Source organism: Sinocyclocheilus rhinocerous, unplaced genomic scaffold (assembly GCF_001515625.1).
Source record: "Sinocyclocheilus rhinocerous isolate Xijiao unplaced genomic scaffold, SAMN03320098_v1.1 scaffold62, whole genome shotgun sequence".
Lineage (NCBI taxonomy): Eukaryota > Metazoa > Chordata > Actinopteri > Cypriniformes > Cyprinidae > Sinocyclocheilus > Sinocyclocheilus rhinocerous.
This window is the reverse complement of record NW_015656585.1, coordinates 2068664-2090654: the sequence shown is the minus strand read 5'-3', so window position 1 is coordinate 2090654 and position 21991 is coordinate 2068664. Positions and strand designations below refer to the sequence as shown.

The 21991-nt window shown below is 39.1% G+C and overlaps 1 protein-coding gene across 1 annotated transcript in view; it reads right to left on the bottom strand.

The window, feature by feature from the left end:
• Nucleotides 1–21991, bottom strand: part of kiaa0825 (KIAA0825 ortholog) — a 144078-nt gene that overhangs the window by 51931 nt on the left and 70156 nt on the right. Inside the window, exons 17-19 of the mRNA XM_016527977.1 lie at nucleotides 21373–21529; nucleotides 20511–20678; nucleotides 19193–19287 (exon numbers count right to left, since the gene is read on the bottom strand). Of these exons, the coding sequence (XP_016383463.1) occupies nucleotides 19193–19287; nucleotides 20511–20678; nucleotides 21373–21529 (420 nt within the window). The remainder of the gene's footprint in view (nucleotides 1–19192; nucleotides 19288–20510; nucleotides 20679–21372; nucleotides 21530–21991) is intronic.

Genomic DNA, 21991 nt, shown 5'->3' with positions numbered 1-21991 from the left:
TCACGATGACTAGGCAGCTCGAAAGAGAGGGGCGAGGTCAGCAGAGCTCATTAACATTTAAAGGAAAATGCTACAAAACTGTGGGCTCTGAAAAGAGCTGTTTTTGACAGGGTAAAAAAAAGGTGTTTTTTTACCCTACCATTGAGAAATTTTAACCAAACTATGTTATAGACTTTTCATTAAGACCCTAAAGAATCATATAAACTTGTGGAAAATGGGCATCCTATGACCCCTTTAAGTAGCAAAAACTATTTCCAACATTAATAATAATTCAGCATATTAGAAAGATATCTGAAGGATCATGTGAAACTGAAGACTGGAATAATGATGCTGAAAATTCAGCTTTGATCACAGGAATAAATTATATTTTAAAGTATAATAAAATAGAAAACCATTATTTTACGTTTCAATATTATTCCACAATATTAGTATTTTTTTGCATTTTTGATCAAATAAACGCAGCCTTGATGAGCAGAAGAGACTTCTTTTAAAAACATAAAAAATCGTACTGATCCCAAACTTTTGAACTTTTTGATGCAAAGATTTATATATACATATATATATTATATATATTGTGTGTGTGTGTGTGTGTGTTACTCCAAATCTTTGCATTTACTCTGCGTCAAGTGTGAGCAAAATTGGCTTTGATGAGTCAACGAAATGGAGTAACCTTGGACTAAATCAGAATTTAAGAAAGAATTATCTGAACATAAATAAATAAATAAATAAAAACAACAAATAATAAATTTAAAAAATACAACAAGGGAGAAGAAAAATCCAGGTGGAGACATTCAAACTATCAAAAGAACATTTGAGGAACAAAAGCACTATCAATCAATAGTGTTTTGTGATAGTGCTGTTTTCTACAAAGAAACTATTCATTTTTTTTAATCAAATTAATTCATCATAGGGATAACAATCAACAAAATAACTAGGTACTGTTAAAGTATCAACTATTTTTAAATGAAATATTTGTGATTAATGTGTAGCTATATCATAAGCGTAAACAGTGTTTTTTTTTCACTGGTAATCATGAAAAAAAAAATCTTTGTTTTTGCTCCCTGACTGATGTAGTTACACCATCTTCCAGCAGGGCATAACTGTCCTATGCTAACCAGCCAAGTCCTGACCTCTTAGTTCACACAGACATATAGCCCAGTTGCCATGGAAACAGCATAGACAGGCTGGGGATACTCTTGAAATGTATTTCTGCATATTTTCACGACCTTACTCATTCCTGTTCTCTCATTGTCATACAGCAAACCATATGAATTAACCTAAGGGTCCTTACAGGACCTTCACTGCAGTACATCAAAACAGAGCAGAAAGTAAACATGCAATCTCACGCAAACAATTTAAGCTGCAGTACACAGTGTTAGATTGCTAACTTCCTGTTACACTTAAATGATCTAGACCGGCCTGCAATCTCTTCAGCCACAAGCATTCTTGCCAAAACCTGCCCTTAAAAACGCACAAAATGACTGGCAGAGAGGCACTTTCTGATTGGCGAAAATACGACGACTGCGGTTAGATTGCTTTTTTTTGCTGTTACAGTGTCTAGGGCTGTCACAAAGACAAGTGATATTTCTCAAGACACCTATATCTGTGATCTCTGTCAGATAGTAAAGACGCTTTATGTGCGGCATTCGGGAAAACAACATTGCTTACAGCAGCTTTAAACCACAATTACAAAAATCAACATGACTTACACCACAGACATGAAAAGACGTTTGGCATCTCATTGTAAAAGAGGTCAGACAATTATCTGCACCATCCTGCATGATAATCTTTTTCTTGAACCTTTAATGTCCTTCATTGGGCCTCTTTAAAGGTGAACTTTAATACAAAGTAATTAATGCTGACAAGATATGCAAAATATATGGATCAAACTTTTAATGAGGCCCTTTTAACTTCAAGTTCAAATGAAAGGGTACTGAAGAGATCTGCTCTTAGTCCAAGCATAATCTGTAAATCTGCATGAGTCAGATGGGGAGAGGCTTCTATTTACACACGCTCATAAGCTGAAGTCAAAAGATTGGTCATTAGATAAACCGGATAACTGCGAAACTATTTCTGACCTTAATACAAACATCTGCCTCATTTCCATCCTACGATATTTGATCTGATTTGAAGAGCTAATCTGATGCTTTACCATAACAAGCAAGTAAATGTCACAATATACAATTAAAGTATATAATCAATGCATTTTGAAACTAGATTTGTACATTTTCTGCTGAAAACATGAACATTACCATTACCAACGCCTCTTTACCATGATGTCAGTGTTGCCAGGGCATTGCTATGTGGTAGCTGAGATGTTTATTTTATTTTATTTTAATTTAATTTGATTTTTTATATTTGATTGGTTTATCAGCCACTGATCAGCCTTCAGTTTGAAAAATAACAGCACACCTTTATCTTTTCTGTTAAATTACACAATTTTACAAATTTTACCAAACTTTAATGCTTAGGGGCTTGTTCAAATCCCTCATTCTAAGTATGAGCAGTATACTTGTCTTAGAAAATACCACTGATTATCAACACCAAGGTTGCCTCATGCCATTATGCTGGATATTTCTGTGCCACTCTCTTACACACATACACACCCATACCTTATCTTGCCTGCAATCCTAATCTCATTAAGGCTACATTGTTAGCAGTGGAGTTCTGGGATTTCGGATTGACTCTTGGTATTTTTACCCATGCATCAGCCTATTGCTATTCTCCCTCATGGCACTGAGCGGGAACCTCTGGCCTCCCAGAGCGCCTGCCTGACCAGCACACCCTCCACAGCTGCCCGACTCCCTGCCTCTCAAAGACTAATTCACTCCATATTTAAATAAGGTATTAAAGTTTCATCGCTGGCACCTGGATGAGGCTGCTGCCTGCCTGAGACTGAGGGGCATCTAGAGGCCTGTTGTGCCTTTGGGATGAGGAGAGGAGACACACACTTACACACACACAATATCAAATAATTAGGGCACGTGAGCAGCTGGACTGACAGTCTACAGGAGCCTCACTGGGTCAGGAGAAGGTCCTGTTAGAGAGATACCTGGGAAGTGAAATGGAATTTAGCATATCTCGTTCTTGAACAACTACCACTCATATTTAACATAAGCTGAGACAAGTATTACCTTAACAAAAAATTTTTTTTGAAATCATTAGAAGATAGGTAGCTGACTGAAGATGGGACCAGCTGACGAGGTCGGATAAAACCCCAGCCACGTTTTGGATGGATGAGAGGCTTGATTCTTTTGGACAAAGTTGTTTCTGGCTACACTGGAGTGAACTTTAAAACGAGAAGAAAGAAAAGCCCCTCCAGTGTTCTGTATGAAATATATCAAAAGAATCAAATTAGCAAAGCCCTGATATTAAAATAATAACATTTACCCCTAGAATAAATGGTTTTAGTTCTAAAATCAATACGCACACTCAATAATGCAAGTGCATTATTATAAGATAATAACGCTGGAAAAAGCTGTGCATTCCATAGAACATTAGAAGGAACACACAGAGGACTCTGTATTATAGATTTCATAATTTCATATCAAATGTCACATACTCCCATAGGACGTAATACGGTTACATCTCTAATGGGATTTTTTTTTCCTGATATAAAAATTACATTTAAAGAAATCAGACACACATGGTAATGCAATGAAAAATAATTTACACCGCTCTTGTCGAGTACTCACCGTGTTTCGTACCTTAAGGTTCTCTTTGAGGGGCAGGGAAAAAATAACCTTTATATCACCGCATTTTTAAATGTAAACTATAATTACAGCATTTTTCGCACATTCCGTACTTTCTACCTCGAAGCGGCCATAACAAATCTAGGAGAACAAAATGAGCACAGATAACTAATAAACAACACTGTATTCACAATTCCTTTCCATCGGTAAGTTTTACAGTAGCATCATAAATGATTGTTCAAGGCTTCATGCCTATTTATAGTCACGATAAACACCAGCACCTGACAAACTAATACTAGCACTTACCTATTCTATTCTATTCTGTTCTATTCTATTAAAAAAAAAACTAGCTATGTGTACTGTGCTAGACTAACTGAGACTTGTCACAGCACTTGCATACCGTTGCTCTCTCGTTCGTCTAATTGCTTCTATTGTTCTCATCATTTGTAAATCGCTTTGGATAAAAGAGTCTGCTAAATGATTAAATGTAAATGTAAGTAAACGGCCAAGGATTTGATTCCCCACTCTTTGTATGTGTTGTCTCGTTTATGTTTCTTTGTTAAGACAGAGGGAGAATTGGGGGGACACTGAGCGCCAATAAAAGCCATTCACAGACAATGACCGTGTTTGAGCCTCATAAGCCTTTACAAAAAGACCCTTCAGAAAATCTGCCCAGGTCAGACACTGGACCCTAAAATTTTGGGGGGATATTCGGTTATTTGTTTGGCGATTCGTTCTCCAATGTACTGAGAATGTAGAAATAGATATCCAAGGGCAGATTTGCATACGGTTCTAGTTTCGACGATGTCACAGATCACAGCTATTCTCTTCTGTCTGTGTGATTGACAGCTGAGTGGACTCCACCCCCTAACCAAAGAGAAAAGGGCTCGTCAATATGGCGTCTCTTCAGAGTCTTGCCGACACTAGCAAGCTCGGCTGAAACAAAGGCTCACCCCCATATCCGTCGCAACTAATCGAATTGTTTATCAGCCAATGTCACAAACTCGCGGCTGAAATAATGCCGTGATGCTAACAATATATACGACACATACGTTTACACTTTGTTCTGAGATCTATTTGAAGCACTCAACAATTTTCTCTGATGGCCAAAAATAGAGAAGGCACTATGAGGAGTTCAAAAGAGCCTGGAATTAGCCCTCTTCCTTTTACCTGCCGGCTGTGAGAGCACTCGAGAGAAAATGTTGTCTAGTATCTGGTGGGGTGAGCAGGAGATGGTCAGCCGCAGGGCTGATGGAAGACGAGGGGTGTCATTTTAGTATATCAAAGCCTGATCAGGGCTAGCTATCTTTGAGGAACTCCGAAGAGGGAAAAAAGACCACATTTGTGATGTGGGAAGGTAAAAAGGAGGTATAAAAAAAACAAGACAAGCCTCCATATGATAAGAGGAAGCATTATGCTGATGTGTCGTTTTGTTTTCTTGTTGTCACGGATACAAAAGCGGCTGTATAAATAAGGTATTTAGAGGGCTTCGCTCTGATGTCTCGATTGCGTTTGTTCAATCGTGCTTCTGTAGCTGTTTTTTTTTTTTTTTTTCGTTGGGAGGCATCTGCTCAGATCCGGCCCGTTTTATGCAGACTGTCACAGCCTCTGTAGTGGCACTACAAACGAAAAAAAAAAAGGCATGGTCTGATTTTCAATCGTGTTTCTTTTTCTGTTTTTTTTTTTTTTTTCGGTTGGAGGCATCTGCTCAGATCCGGCCCGTTTTATGCAGACTGTCACAGCCTCTGTAGTGGCACTACAAACGGCAGGGCTGGCTGTAAACTTTTCCCCCCGCAGGATAAGCGTTGTTGGGATAGCGCCACCCTGGGGAATCTTCTTCTCTCGCTCGACTCAGCGTGGATCTGAGAGCGCGTCTGCCTCGCTCTCCTTCAACTGCAAACAAAGCCTTTCTCACAGCCCATTTCACTTAGTCATTCCAGTAGGAACGCGTGTTAGAGGGAAGGAGACGTGATTTGCGTTTCGTTTGATTGTGTCGTTGGTTTGTGGTGATGTTCGCATTGTTTTTGTGAGTCGTTTTGGTCCGGTGGATTCAGATGGCTTAAAAGGTTCTGGACCTTTTTCGGTGTTGCGTTTTTCGTCTTTTTGGTCTGCTGAGGTGGCGAATTGCATCTTCTGTCATATCCGCTCTTGCTTTTTCCCATACATAAAATATCAAACATCTGAGGGACAATCCAATGACCTCTACTGCCCTCTCTCCCTGGCTTTCTGTCTCTCTCTCTGTTACCCAAACACACACACAAAATCACACTCTAAGAGAAGCGCCAGTCTCACATCCCCCACCGCATACGTGTCTTGATTTATTTTCACCAGTCCTCCACCTTATGATGATGTATTTGCGACATCTGGCGGTATTCACTATTTCCTTCGCAATAGCGAAATGAAAAGGATGGCACTGGGGGAGACGGAGATGGAGACGGACGGAGAGAGAGGGAAAAAAACCCCAGGAAGACTGACAGAGTGAAAGGAAGGAAGATGGAGAGAAAGAGGAAAATGAAGCCCGAGTCAAGAGGTACCGCAAAAAATTAAGAGACAACGGCGACACACAAAGTTGCATGTCTTAAGCCGCGAGTCCTTCGAAATCCATTCCGAACGGCTTGGATACCCCCTAGTGGGAGGACAAAGGCAGCTATACTTGTCAGAAATGGGGGCGACGAAACAGCCATGAATCCATAGGGTCCAGAGGTCATCCTTCTTGAGCTGTGGTGACATCATAACAATGGGACACTTCTACAGCCTTAGAAATCCAAGCTGATTCATTCCGCGAGGGGCTAAAAAGGATCGCGCCTTGTAGTTCCCACACATTCACAGACAGACAGCGAGGGAGAGACCTAGACAGACAGAGAGAGGGAGAAACAGAGGAGGAGGAGGTGCTGCCTGGAGGAGGATAGCAGCAGGGAACGTATAGGCCTCACTCCAAGCTTTTCTTTCTTCGGTTTTTGTGAACGCATAAAAGGAGATGACTTAATTCGTTCTTGTTCTATGTCCAGAGAGCGCTTCTGTGAGACTCCGTCATAGAGACATGACACGACCGTCAAGTACGCGAATTACTGCACAACAGAAGCGCCTAACCATGCGTACTTTGTGTCGGCAAACGAGTGTTTCGAATGATACGAATAGAGGAAAAGGGCACACTCATTAGGCATATAAACGTTCATTTCATGCAAGCAGTTCATCAACATTAATAGACAATGATTGATGATATTTATCTCCTAATTAGTGAAAAAAGAGCAGATAATTGGCCATTATCAGAAAATTAGCTGAGGAACAACCCATACTGAAAGCCCGAAACACACGACACGACGCATCCTGGCACGACTTTTTGAGTTCCGTAAATGTTTACGTAACCAAACCTTAACTCTAAACAATAGACTTTCTAAATGCCGTTAAGCTTCCTCCGCGCTTGCAACAATGGTGCAATGGCACGTTACGTAAGTACTAAAGCTATAATGAGATCATACATTCATGTCGAAAGTGTTAATTAGTCTATCTGCCCGAGGTTGAGGGATTCCGCTGCCTTCGCTCATTGTTTTTATAATCCTACGCACACATTTATAATTCATCGTGTCGCGCCGTGCTAACACGTTTTAGCCATCTTTTTTGTCTGTTTATGAAGCCTCCATCGCAGTCATGATGCATTTGAAAGCAAATGAAAATCTCTCTTTCTGTTTCTCCCCCTTTTGCTGCCTGACTCAGCTGCCAGCCATTTTGACAGCTTCATTTGTGATGCCGTTCTTTGATCGGGGCTGTCACTGATATCCAACGCCAATGAAAGGCTAAAACTGAACCGACGTTTGCTGGCTACTAAGCTGGTCCATTTTATTAGGCGTCTGCTTTAAACAAACGTGCCATCTCGTCTTCTGCGGTGACGTGTTCGTCCCCTGAGTATGACTGCTTTTGTAAACTAAGAAGGGAGTGTTAGTTTGTCAGCTGCAGTGCAAATGATATGAAATATCACTTCTGTTATGCATTAAGCTCTGGATCAAAAAATACGCCTCATCATGAACAACAAATGCAGAAATATAAGCATCTTGTATTCTCTTTAGACTTGGTTATAAACAAAAACTCAGCTATTTCCTTTTCTTTCTTCAAAAATAAACAAGAATAATTACCTCTTAAACTTGTCAACAGGATTGGATCTTAATTGGCATGAATGCTACTGTACCTAGTCGACTTGTGGAAGTGATCTGTTAATGATGACGTAATACTTGCCTGTTATCGTAGGTCTACAATTTGTTTCTCTTTTCCTCACAGAAATTGTCTCTCATTGTTTAATCCTAGACAGACTCAAGTGTCAGCCTATGAGTTCAAGGGATAGTTCACCAAAAATTGGAAACTCTGTCATAATTTACTCACCTTCATGTCACTCGAAAAACTCTTTTGACTTACTTTCTTCTCTGAAAACCAAAAGTAGAAATTTGTAAAAATAAATAAATAAATAAAACCTTCAGCCTTTTTTGTCGTTGCCATGCGACTTCACATCATGTCATTACAAAAGAACCAATGAGGTTTGAGGGTTTTTGTTTTCTATTAGTATTCTACCCTATATTAAAAATGTTATCACCTCTGCTGTCACTAATCTTAAAAAACACTAATAATTTGAATATCTGTTTTTTATACTGTACATTATAATGTTGTGATGCCTAAACTCACTTTTAGCATTTAAAACAAATTTTCTCAATTTAATTTTTTAAAAATGATCTGCCATTTATCCGTTCTCAGTTATGACATTAACATAATTATTAGCTTGGTATTAGCCAGAATTTTAACATCAGTGCGTTTCTAGTAGTAAAACCATAGAGTCAAGAGTCTTCAGTCACTGAAGCTGGTTGTGACTAACAGCAGTATCATGACGATGCAAAAGAAGGGAAAGAATGCAGGAAAAGAATGATAGAACTGAACTTGTGTTTGGCCCAAGCAATAAAACCAAGTATTGAAACGGCCTAAGACACTGCCGACCAGAAGTACGCGATGCAGTTGTCTTTGCTCGTGCCCTCTTACTGTTTTTTTCTGATGTGGAGGGTTGATGCTCACTGCTGGGGTCGGTAACCTGAGGAGACTGGCAGAGTTGGTCAGAAACAATGTGTATTCTGACCTCTCTCAAACCAGAAGAGGGCAAGCAGCCCGCTGGCATGAAGCCTGCAGGTGGTAGGGTTTCCAGGAAAGAGAGGAAGTCTTCAAGCGGTACACTCCGTCAAGTAGTCCATGGCCTGACATTGAGCTCTGGATTGTGTGTGTGGTTGTGAGGAGGGCCTGAGCTGATCTGGACGGGCAGCGTTGAATGACGGATTGCCTGAGAAAGCATCGGGTCAGCCCAGAGCCAACGTAGAGGCTACACAGATGCCCCCAATCCAGGCAGCCCACTCTCTGATTAGATCTGCTCCCCTTCCAGAGAGCGTCCAAGTTCAAAAAAGACAAGAGATGAATGAGAGGATGGCAGAGAGAGATAGAGAAGGAGAGATCGAGGGAGTGACAAGAAGCATCATTCATCTCTAAATGGCCTTTCATAACATTGTCACTGGGTATCGCACAAATTGCAACAAACAGTCACACTGCTATGGTTGCCAGTAGATGAGACATACAGTATAGAATAAAGGGTGAAGATGCCTCTGAGAAATAACTACATTTGAGAAATCTTCTCCCAGCCAATCTGGACATCGATTTAGAGATGTCAAGATTAGTAAACCTGGCTTAACTGGATGAATCAAGTATTGCAGTCATGACAAAGCAGAGATACAAATAGACAAGACATATATTGTAAGAGGAGGAAATAATCCCAGCCAATCTGGGCATTGATTCAAAGACGTCATCAAGAGAGAGTTCAAATCTAGTTGAACTGTTTTCACACTTGGTTCGATTGTTGGTCCAAAGCCCAAGTTCAATTGTCCTGCTGGTTTTAACATCAAAACTTAAAAATGCACATAATGTCACTTTTTCTGTGGACTGGCAGAGATGTGAAGAATGAGAGCTGCTCTATGAACGTATTTGATTACAAACTGCAATAAGAAATGTACTATAGTATAATTGGTATTGAGAGGATGCAACATTGCAAATTGTCCAAAATTGTCCACTGACAAAATTATTTGTCATCAATAGCGCAAGTTAGAATTGTTATCAGACCAACTGCTAGAAAGAAAGAAAGAAAGAGAGAGAGAGAGAGAAAAAAAAAGAAAGAAAGAAAGAAAGAAAGAAAGATTATTCCAGAGACTTCTGAGGAGGAGACTGAGGAGACTTCCAGCTTCTGAGGAGGAATTCAGTGTGCATTTCTTTTTTGACTTCTTTTCTTAGTGTTCTGTCAAAAACAACTTGAGCTAACATAGCAACCTGTCACATCAAGACAGCCCTCAGCAGAGCACCGAGGAGAATACTCTAACCCTGTTTCATACATTTAACCATCACAATATCACACTTTAAAAATGTAGACAAGATAGAAAATATTCTTCTGTGCATTCTAAACAACTACAAGTCATGTTACATTATTATCATTATATATACTACTGGTCAAAAGTTTGGTGTTTCTACTTTTTTTTTTAATAATACATTTTAATTGCAATATTATAATTTAAAACGTTTTATTTTTAAATATATTTCAAAATGTAATTTATCTGTGATGGCCATTACTCCAGTCTTCAGTGTCACATGATCCTTCAGAAGTCATTCTAATGTGCTGATTTGGTGCTCAAGAAACATTTCTTATTATTATCTATGTTAAAAACAGTTGAGCTGCTTAGTTTTTTTTTTTTTTTTTTGGAAACTGTGATACATTTTCTTCAGGATTTTTTGATTAATAGAAAGTTTGTTTATTTATTTTTTTGTAGCATTATAAACATCTTTACTTTCACTTTAAATCAATTCACAACATCTTATCATATCAGACAAAACAACACTTACATATCAAACATATCTTACCTTCATGTTCTCTTGAGATTGACTTATGCTATTTCAAATATAGTCAGGTCTCATATGATTAAGTAAAAATTATTAAGTATCAAACTTTTTTGTTGTAAAAATAGTTTCGGGGTCCACAACACTACAAACAGTACATGAGGGTTAAATCTATTCTGCAGAATCATGCAAATTTCCCCCAGATTCAGTGCAGAAACGGCAAAATCTGCAAAAGTCTGCAGATCCGGGCCTGGCTTTTGGGTTACCTGTGCACACACTTATTAATTAGTGTGTGGTACTCAACCAGAGAGGTTGCAGAAGGGCAGATGTGGTGACAGACCTTCTCCTCATCAACCATGTCTAAGCAACCTTCATCCTTCCTTCTGTCCTTCTTACCCACCTCTGAGGGGCAGAGTTTGAAAGTGGCCGCTGAATGCCAATGAAAGACCCAGGTGCCCTCGGCTTTCAGGGAGCTTGCTGACCATCTGCCCAGGGGCCAGAGTGGCACCATGGCCCCTATATCAGTCAGGGCTCAGGGCTCCGGGGGATCTGTAGCACCTCTGCGGAGCACCAGGATCACCATCTCATTGACAGGATGACAGTCCTCAGTTCCTCTAAATGTACTCTGAGACAGTGGCATTCAGGCCATGTAAAGTCAGCAGAGAGGGAAGGTCAAGTCTGATCAGGGCTCCTATGACAGAACTGTAGACATCGTATAGAGGTACGATTCACTAGGCCGAGACACTACACTCATCAGAAGAATGAAACAAGTGAACAATGCCAGGTGTAAAAACGCAACACACACTCTCAGACCAGAGCGGCAGCCAAAACTAACTTTATACAACTTTTAGCCAATAGCGACTTAAAGAGTTCACCCTAAATGAAAATTATGTCATTATTTACTCATGTCATTCCAAACCTGTATGATTTTCTTTCTTCTGTGGAACATAAAAGAAGAAATTTAAAATAATGCTGAACATAGACTTTCATTGCATGACAAAAAAGGTTTTACAGTTCTGAAACAACATGAAGTATGTAAATGATGATAGAATTTAAATTTTTTAGGTGGACTATCCCTTTAAATGTTGGTCATACTTTCAGCAACTTTTATAATGCTTTGACCCTTTGGTTTCTTTTTTAAGCAATCTAAAGTGAGCAATTTTAATTTTTAGGTGAATTATTCAACTTCAACTTCATTAGATAAACTAAGGTAAACATATCTGATCAAATATTGTGAAGTCTGAATGCATAAATGCTAACTAATGACCTATTAATCAAATTTAAAAAGATGTCCCTAATACAGGCAGTTCATTGTACAAATCTGTATGAAAAGCCAAAAATATATATGAGAATAATTCAGAGTGATGGAAGATCATTTAATAAATATACTTCTAACAGATGACACATTTCAAACTTTTCAAAGCAATGAACAATGAAGGTTCCCCTGTGGTCGGATTGTTTAAAAAAAAACACTGACACGGATAGCATTTAAAAGGGCCTGTGAATAGACAAAAGACTGGCAAAGGCCTGGTTATGAAATATAAGCTAAACTTAATGCTACTTTTACATTGCACCGCATTGTACTTGTAAGATAATAAAAGTAACAGCATATTCAAGTAAAATTATGCTTGAAATACTCATCTTATACAACTATAACAAGTCAGCTATATTAAATGCAGGCGTTACAAATCAGCATTCAGTGCACTCCAAATGAATTACCGTTATAGGCCACTAATATTATCACTCTTATTTGTAAGCAGCTATGATTGCCTCTACTGAACCACACTCTCCTTCACCATCCACTCCAGCTAAAGCTCTCCATCTCCATTTCCTTGTCAGAGCGTTTCACCGCTACCCAGATTAATGCTGACAGGCAGGAATCCTTCTAATTATCTGTCCCTGGCCTGGATGCAAATGGCTGGGTTCTGGTGGCAGTGTGATGAGACTGCCAGTGCAGTGACACCGGGCCCCCAGCGTGGAAGCCTGTCACTGGCCCTCTTCCATCCAGGGACCACACAGTTTATTTATTATTATTTTCCTCCTCTCAGGCTGGCAGGGTGGCTTTGTCAATCACAATGTGGAGATGGCAGTGGGTGTCTGATTAAAGCTCTGCACTGGCAATGATTGAGCTGGTTGTGACGGCTGTAGATTAGGATCATAGATTATGGGAGATAATGGTACTTCACTAAGAGAGAGAGGACTGGAAGTGAGAGAACGGATTGAATTGAGTTAAAGAGTGTGCCGTAATCAAGGATACTGTGAAGGAATATTGATGGGTCAGAAACAATTAAAAAAAAACAAAAAAAAAAACAGAAGCCCTGCAAAGCAAATTATAAATAGTTGTTTATTTTAGAATGACTTTGAGTATAGTCAGATAATTACCTATTTTTGGCAAGTAGAAAAGAAAACAAAAGAAAAGCTGCAGTTTAGATGGGAGCTAATTAGCTAATCTGCTCAGCAAGTTTATTTCCTGCAAACTGAACCAAAAACAAAACAAAGCAAAGCAAAACAAAACATTTATTTCCTCCAAATCAAACTAATTTGGTAGTTTACATTCTAATCAGCTATCAGCTTGGCAAGTTTTTTTTCCAACAAAACAAAACAAAACACATTTACCTCCTCCAAATCAAACCAAAATAAATTTGGTAGTTTGAATTCTAGCTACTTAGCTATCAGCTTGGCAAGTTTATTTCCAACTAAACCAAACAAAACCAAACGAAACGAAACAAAAACAAACACTTAAAGCATGAATTTAATCATGAAGGGCATCTGAGATCAAAAAGATTCAGATTGCGAATGGCATTCAATATTAACTTCAGCAGTAAACTGGGGCTCTAACTGATCATTACTAGAGGTGCGAGACAGGGAGGAAGGAAATAATAAATGGATGGAAAAGGATTTTTAGAGGAAAGGAATGAGGAATGAGCCGGGCCGGGTGGAAATGGTGGCCTAGCTGCTTGACAGTTGACTCTGTTGGATGTGACTTTCACAGTCTGCTGGCAGTTTGTGTGGAAGCCATCACATCTGTGACTCGGAGTTTGATTAATGAGCCTTTCAGCTCGTCTCTGCCATGTGAGGTGGGGCCACGGCCTTCTCCCAGGCTTCAGTGATTCACCCACCGACACAGACACATACATGCACACACACATGCAAAGTACAAACTCAGACACCAGGAGCTCTACGCCTGCCTCATGCTAAACAAAACCTCATTGTGTTTGCTAATTTCCAACACTAGCCACCAAAACAAAGGCAAAATGATGGAGAGACACAATGACGATTTCCCACAGTCAGTCAGTCAGTCAGTCAGAGAACATGATGGAGAGGACTTGTTTGTGAAACTTAAATACTTATACTTAATAATATATAAACTATCTCTCTCTTCCTTCGGCTTGCTCCCTTTTTATCAGGGGACGCCATAGCGGAGTGATCCGCACAACCGATTTGGCACGTTTCACATGTTTATAGTTAATAATATAAAAACTATATACTATACATATATAAACCCCTATAAAAAAAGTCACTACAGTGATGGGTTGACAAAGAAAGTGTTTGCTTTCCAGTAACACACTGAAAATATTATATTTCTCGGCCATGACAGATTCCCTCACCCAAAAAAGCATCAATAACAAACTCATAACACAAAGGTGGCGATAGCATTTACTTCCCCGCACATTGCGATGCTGCCTCTAGCCGAATCGCTGCGCGCCTGTGGAAAAAGCCCTTGCATTCTGACACATTTGTTTGTATTTTATACCCTGGGAAAGAAAGCTAACCATATGGCCATCATTGGGAACAGATGGCATTTGCCCAATGTGAACGGCGGTGCCTATCACCGCAATTTAAAGCACTCCACTTCCCGCATCAACTGCCATCTCTCTCAACAGATACTTCTCCACTCACTATTGTTCCGGATGATAGAGGCATGACAGTGCGAGGCTGTAAAAGTTGACCTAGCCAATGTACTACACAGTCAAAATTCATGTCTTTCAATGCAACACACAATAGCACAGAAGAGAACATAGAAGACATATGTTAGCATTGTTTGTGACGGGGCGAACAGTTTTAGCCGTAACCAAGAGCATTTCAATTGTTCAGAAGGTGCTTGTTAAGTGTGTCCTGTGGTATTTTGCAACTCTGAAAGCCACATCTGGTGATTTTTACAGACCCATCCATCCATCTTACATTGCGGAAACTAGAACGGTGTCAAACTAAAGCACAATATATTAAAAGAAAATCCATTAGAGGAAAATGTTTAACCTTGGAGCTCACTTATGAAAGATTACCACTTCTCACTTTATACTCAAACTCTTGCTGTGGCACTTGAAAAAAGGAAGTGCAGTACCATTAAAAAAAAAAGATGATTTTATAATAATAAGTTAATGTTTAATGTTTCTTGAGCACCAAACATTAAAAGACTGACATTAAAGACTGTAGTCCTTTCCACCAGGAATAAATAGCATTTTAAAATGTAAATAGAAAATAGTTCTTTTAAATTGTAATAAAAAAAATCAAAACTACAGTTTTTACTGTATTTTTGATCAAATAAATTCAGCTTTGGTTAACATAAGAGAGATCTTTCAAAAGCATTAAAAAAAGATTGTGCTAAAAGTAAAAGATACACTAATTGTACATCATCTTACATTACAAAACATACATTACAGAACGCTACAAGGTAGAAAGCCAGATATATATCCCATATCTGGAACACAGCGTAAGTATACTATACAGTAATGTAAGGTTTATTCAACAAAGAAGGCAAATCTGAATGTGAATGGTAACACAGATCGTTGAACCTCTGTGTTATTTTAAAGCCTTTCTGTCACCAAGCACCACAACTCTGGCAAAAAAGTTTGTGTGGGTCATGACTAGAAGTTTGCTGTAGCTGTCTCTCTGGGTGTCAGGTGCTAGTCTGAGGAAGAACAGGAACATTAATCAGTCACTTTCTGCTGAAAAGCTCCATTTGAGAATGATTTATGACACTGCTGGCACAGACAGCCAAATGACAGGTGACAATAAAGGACACCCACACCTGTGTAAATCTTCTCCCTCTCTCTCACACACTCTGAGAGAGAATCGGGGAGAAGGAGTTGAGACCACATTCTGGTGCACGTCTCATTCATATGTAACCAGATGAATGTACTCCTCACAGAGCCACAGAAATATGTTTAAATAATGTTTACTTGAATGCTCAAATCATGTTTAAATGGATATTCACTCAAAAATGAAAATTCTGCCATTATGCATGTCAGTCAAAATGATTTATTTAGTTTATTTTAGTTCAAGCTCTAAATACATAGAGAGAGAGAGAGAGAGAGAGAGAGAGAGAGAGCAATAAGCAATAAACAAATAATTTTAAATAAAAATAAATAATAAAAATACTCCATATGCACTATAGTCCACAGCATATGCTTTATTTGAGGAAAATGTAAGTCATTAATCACTGATGTTGAATTCAAAAGCCACAGTCAGGGGGTAAAGTTTCTTAGTAAGCAATGACATAAATTCCTGTTTGTTCATCAAAGTCATATGATTTCAAAAAGTTTCAGAAGATAGACATATTTGCAACTTGTATGATTCATTTATAGCATTTAGATCTGTAAATATACATACTACTTTTTTAAAATAAGTATCTTATGCTTATCCAGTCTGCATAGCTTTGATCAAAAATAAAAAAAATACTGGGAAATATTATTACAATTTAGCTGAATTTTCAGCGGCCATTATTCCAGTCTTCAGTGTCACGTGATCTTTCAGAAATCATTCTAATATGCTGATTTGGTGCTTAAGAAATATTTCATTATCAATGTTGAAAACAGTTGTGCCGCTTAATATTTTTTATGGAAACCATGAAATTCTTTTTTTTAGGATTATTTGATGAAAGCTCAAAAGAACAGCATTTGGGTTTATAATAACAAGATCAGGAGTAAATCATGGCAAAATGTATTTTTTGGACAAACTATTCCTCTCATAACCTATAACCTCACACCATTAAAACAACTACTGAAAAAAAGAGAAGTTGGAGAGATTAATATGTTAAGACCTCAGAGCCCTCACCCTATTGAATAGATTGCATAGTTTCTGCATATAGAAGACCTACATACATCCGCAGTCTCCAGAGAGCATCTCTAGTGTCTAACATTCAGTACATGACCTATTACTGATTTTTTCCCCATACATTAGACCTTGCGTTACAACTATTTCCTCTCTCCCTCGTTCTTGTTTCTACCAATTTTTTTTCTTTTTTAATTCACCTCTGTCTGAACAGGTTTTCCATTAAATTTACTCAGTCATGGTCATTCATAGATAATCCACATGTTATTGCACAAACAAACAGCTATCTGAATAAGGACATGAAAGACTTCTCTTGTTTTTATATGAAGCTAATTCTAATTAGAGACCAACCCTTACCTATGTCAACTGGACCTAAAAATAGATTAAGTGACATGTAACCTAATAAAGGTGTATGGACCCCATTTGCACAAACAAAGTCTACTGTACGACTCTCTTAAGTTTCCAAAGCACCTTCTAGCTTCACCTTCTGTCCTTCACCCCTCTTCTGAACCTCTGCTCGGCCTCGAGGGCAGGTGCTCCATCATTGAGATACTGAACATAGAAAGATGCTCTCAAAGGTTCCACCCCACTGTGAAGGAAACACTAACATCTGGATGCTCTCCAAGTTGGACTGGGCAGGTGATTTACCAGGTACGCAGAAATAGGTCCATGTTCTACTGACCTGCTGCACTTCCATGTAGAAACTACACAATCTGGAACATGGGTAGGCACTGATTCCCAGATGAGACAAATCCCTATCAAAAGTTCTCCAATTCAATCCAATTACCTTTTTTATTCATACTAAAATATTTGGTAACAGCTTTTTGACACTAGATTTTAAGCAGTGTCAGAAACAGTACTGCATTATGCATGCTATAATTTAATTAAAACTAAACTAAACTTAAAAAATGTATTATTATTCTTTGATTAGTATGCCTATTTGCAGCAATTATGCTTAATATATCATTTTTATGACCTACATGAAATAATTGTACTTTTAAAAATAAACTTGTAATATCACAGAACCATTCACTGAGATAAAATAAAAAGATACCGTTTACTTTATTTAAACAATTCATTTTGATTTAACGCCATTGTATCAGGTTTCTCCTTCAAACATGACTGCATCACGTTAAACTGACTTGAAATGGTTACTTTTTGGTTTTTTTAATTTTGAAAGAACATGTTTCAATCGAGTAGCTCAAAATAAGTTTTACACTTCCCATCCTGCTTTGCACAGGGCTGGATATAGGGAGAGAACATTTTGAAATAAAGTGAGAAAACAGAGACTTGTTAATGTCTAATATTCTATTATGTTAGCATTTTAAAAGACTTTCTGTTATGTTGGTGTTTTTGGAGTGTGGAGCGTTTGTATGGGTTGAGGAAAGCAACTCCAATGGGAGTGCTAGGGATGTACATAGTACCATCCTTAAACTGCCAACATCATATGTGTAAAGAAAAGTTATATTTTACTTGCTAATATGTTATTATAACCCATTGGCTGAACTTGCATGGACAGTGGTTCCACATGAGGGAAACATGTTATCTCTACTCAAATATTTCTTGTAGAATGAACTAAGGCAAACTGAGTAAACTCAACTAAAATTAGGCACGGAACCACTGTCCATGATTGAATTTTAGTGTATTTATTTATTTATTTATTTATAGCATACTGCAAAAAAGCTAAATGTCATTAAAATAGCGAAAATCTTAAAAGAAATGTTGACCAGTCATAGGACATAAATATAGATACACTCTTCCACTCTTTCCTGAAAAAGAAACCAACTACAATTATTGTTTAACAATTGATATTTCATCTGTTGACTAAAATCTTGTTTTACTCAACATTTCAGAAAGAATCAGTGATTGAAACTGATTTTCTTTTGTCAAGCTGTCAAACTAACACTGAACTCACGGATCATTTGGAGCAAATTGATGAAACTCTGGCTTTGGTTTGAGAGATTCTTTTAAACCGGCATACTTGTATCGCACTTAAACTACAGCTCAATCACACAGGATCCCTCAGTAACCTCAAAATTATTTTCTGACACAGTTTGACACATGTCAGATTGTGATTTCAGTTCACTCAGTTCTAAAAACGCAGACACTTCATTTTCTCCGCACAGTGAGCTCAGATACGCTTTCCTTTTTTCTCTCTCTCTCAACACTATGATGGAGCTGTGCTTCTTTAGCAAGCTCTCAGTGGAAAAGCACTTTCTTCACCAAACTTTGAGAAAAAGGGATGCTGCATGCTGGGAATTAAAATATTGAAGGAAACCAAGAACTCACATAGAGATGGAAACATCTATACGTAAGAATTCACAAACACGGGTCAGATGAGGCATATGCAGCCAAACCATAATGCCTTTAGAAGCTGACACACACAGACAAGCTCGAACATTCAAACGGTCACAGGATCCCTCTATCCTCTCTACATATTCACATTCATTACGGAGGTACACGGTGGGACATGACAGGCAGCACTTCAACAGTGTGTAAGCGAAAGGAGGGGGCGACTGTGTGCGAACGAGAGCAGCAGCCATTACCTGTTAGCGAGCAGCGTCGTGAAGGTCACCTGACTCATGCTCTGATAGGCTGGCAGCAGTTGGGCCCAATCCCACTCCCTCTCACCCATAGCAGCCTGTTGATAAATGAGCAGCGAGTATTGTTCGTTATTAATCAGAGTTAATATGATCAGTAAATTACTGCTCCAGCTGGGCTGGACTAACCAAGGAGGAGGGGGTCCCGAACAAGGCCGCCCCAATGCGATCTATCTATCATGTCTGCACAAGAAGGTTTTTATTCCAATAAAACAGGAATTAATTTATAAATCCATTTGGGGAGGGATGTACCATCATTTATAAAAAGATAAATCAATTTCGCAAGAGGAGTCGCTATTCTTCTCGCGAGCCGCCCAAGGTTTCTCTCACCCACGAGTGGACCGTCCCTTTGTTGGGGAGCCAAATGAAATCCGATTGCTTTGATAGCCAGAACGTCACTCTTAACTTGAAGCTGAGTATTTTTTTTATTGACAAAAGGACAGAAGCGTGCCAACCCCTCCTATTCTCCGACCGGCTGATTGATGGATCGGCATTCGTTTTTTTCTGCCTCCATTTGATTTGACAAACAGCTCAGCCACCTGAAGGCGAGGAGGCTTTTTAATCATCCCCTTAATAAGGTGTTTTATGCAAAGCAATGCGAGCGCGAGCGATAAGGAGAAAACAAAAGGGATTAAGAGCACGGCAGCTAGCGCCTAACGACGAGAAAAGAACTTACATTTTAACCGACGCAAAACTCTGAGCCTAATAAAATAATGAAAGGAAAAGTTCCCCTTAAAAAAGAAGGTTGCAGACTTTCCGGCTTCAAAGGCGTAGCAAAAAGTCTCCTGACATGAGCAGAGAAAACTTTATCCTACCTTTAAGAGAAAGCCAAAAGAGGACCATGGCTCTTGTAATTAAACCTTCAACCTACACCGTCTTCAACACGCAAGGGATGCTTTTTGTTCAAAGCCACATCACACTCGAAGAGTTCACCTTTCAAGTGTTTTCAAATTCTCTGCTCTTTTGGTTAACCTTTTTTAATGTTTTGCTTTGTGTCTTCCCTTCACACTAAAATATAGCTTAGGGACAGAGCGACCTATGGAGAATTGTCGAGTTCATCCTAGAGAAGCAGTTTAAAGTCTCTCAGTCTCTCTCTTATATTCACCTTGCCTGGTGGCCTTGACGGAAAGTTACACTCGCTCGAGCGTGAAAGAGTAGAGAAGTAGTTCACGGCTGCTTTAAATAAAAGTTATGTGAACGACAAGTATTTGGGAGCACTCGTGGCACTTCAAGTTGATGGCTGAGAAAATAACAAAGGACTAACCTGATCAAACTTGTTACGGCCGATAGAATTGCACTCTGTGAGGGGGTTGAACTGGGTTTTACACTGGTTTTGGCTGCTCGCTTCAGAGGAGAATATGACAGGTCCCAATGGCGAGTCCGGAAGTGGATGTGTTTCTGCATGCGGCGTTAAGACGGACCTCAGTAAATCCTACACACACAAAAACACAACACAAGGCTCATAAACATCCATTCCAGTGTAGAAAAATGAACAGGAACCTGGACAAGTCTTATTATTAGACTGCATTAAGCAAAACTAAAACACTATTAAAGTGGTCAAATGAATAGTGAGTCTCCACAGACTTCTTAAACACACCACTGGACAAATTAGTACATTTCAACAATTATTACATACCCAATTTTGGACATAATGGCCATTTCTTTTCTTACTATTCCCCAAGTAATTGGCCGACAATGGTAGAAATTAATCAGTCTATCTAGGAATAGGATTTGAAAACAGGACATTGGAAGAGGACAAAGATATGTATAGATATGACACAAAGAATTGTCCTCAAGATTAGACTTAAGTGAGAGTTGCACTAATTTCCCAAGATGTGTTCTTATTGTTAAGTAGAGCAAGGGGCAAAAAAAGTGTAGTGTAAGTGTGGAGAAAGACTTTGACTAATTTGTGAACCGTTCCCTTGAATTTTTATTATCTCTGTTGTTTAAGATGTTGCTTTTTCAATCAGGTCAAGGCTGTTACGAGAGGCCTCGCAGCAGCATCTGGATGCAGTTGTGTCTCCATGCAGCAGCTCTGCACAGGCGTTCCCCTCAGCTTCAGGTCACACTGTCTGCCTCAGGCTAACAGCCACCTAATTGCTTGGTGAAAAACAGCAATTCGCTACCTCATTGAGCTGGATGCTGTGATGGATTTGCCGGAGGTACTGGCTGCCACCTGCTCTATGGCACAGCTCCAGCAGCAACTGCCTTATTTTATGCTCAGTCAGTTCCGCGGGCCCAGCTCTATCCTGCGCCGGGCCGCTTTCCACACGCTCAAACACACTAATGGAGGAACACATAAAAGAGAGGGGGGTTAACATGAAATAAATGCAAAATAGTTATCATATTACTCAATTTAAATACGTCTAAAGGCAGTTTTACATGCTAACTGCGAGTTCCCAGTTCATTTTATTGGGCGGTTTTAATTAATATATATATAGTAAATCGTTTTTAAATTGGTAAAAAATACTACTACTATGAATGATAATAATAAAAATTCATTTAAAAAGGACGAAGCGGAGTCCAGCCCGGGGTCATCACATGTGGTTGCTGCAAGCCCGCCGGATGCTCCTTCGTCGAATCCGTCGGCCGCGCTGTTCTCAAGTCCACCGGCCTCCGCTCACTCAAGCTGGCCTCCGCATACTCTAGGCCACAGCTCATTCTAGGCCTCCGGCCTCCACTCACTCAAGGCCGCGGTGTGTGAGGCTGTTTCGTTGTGAAAGCAAAACTACTTTGTTTGGCATT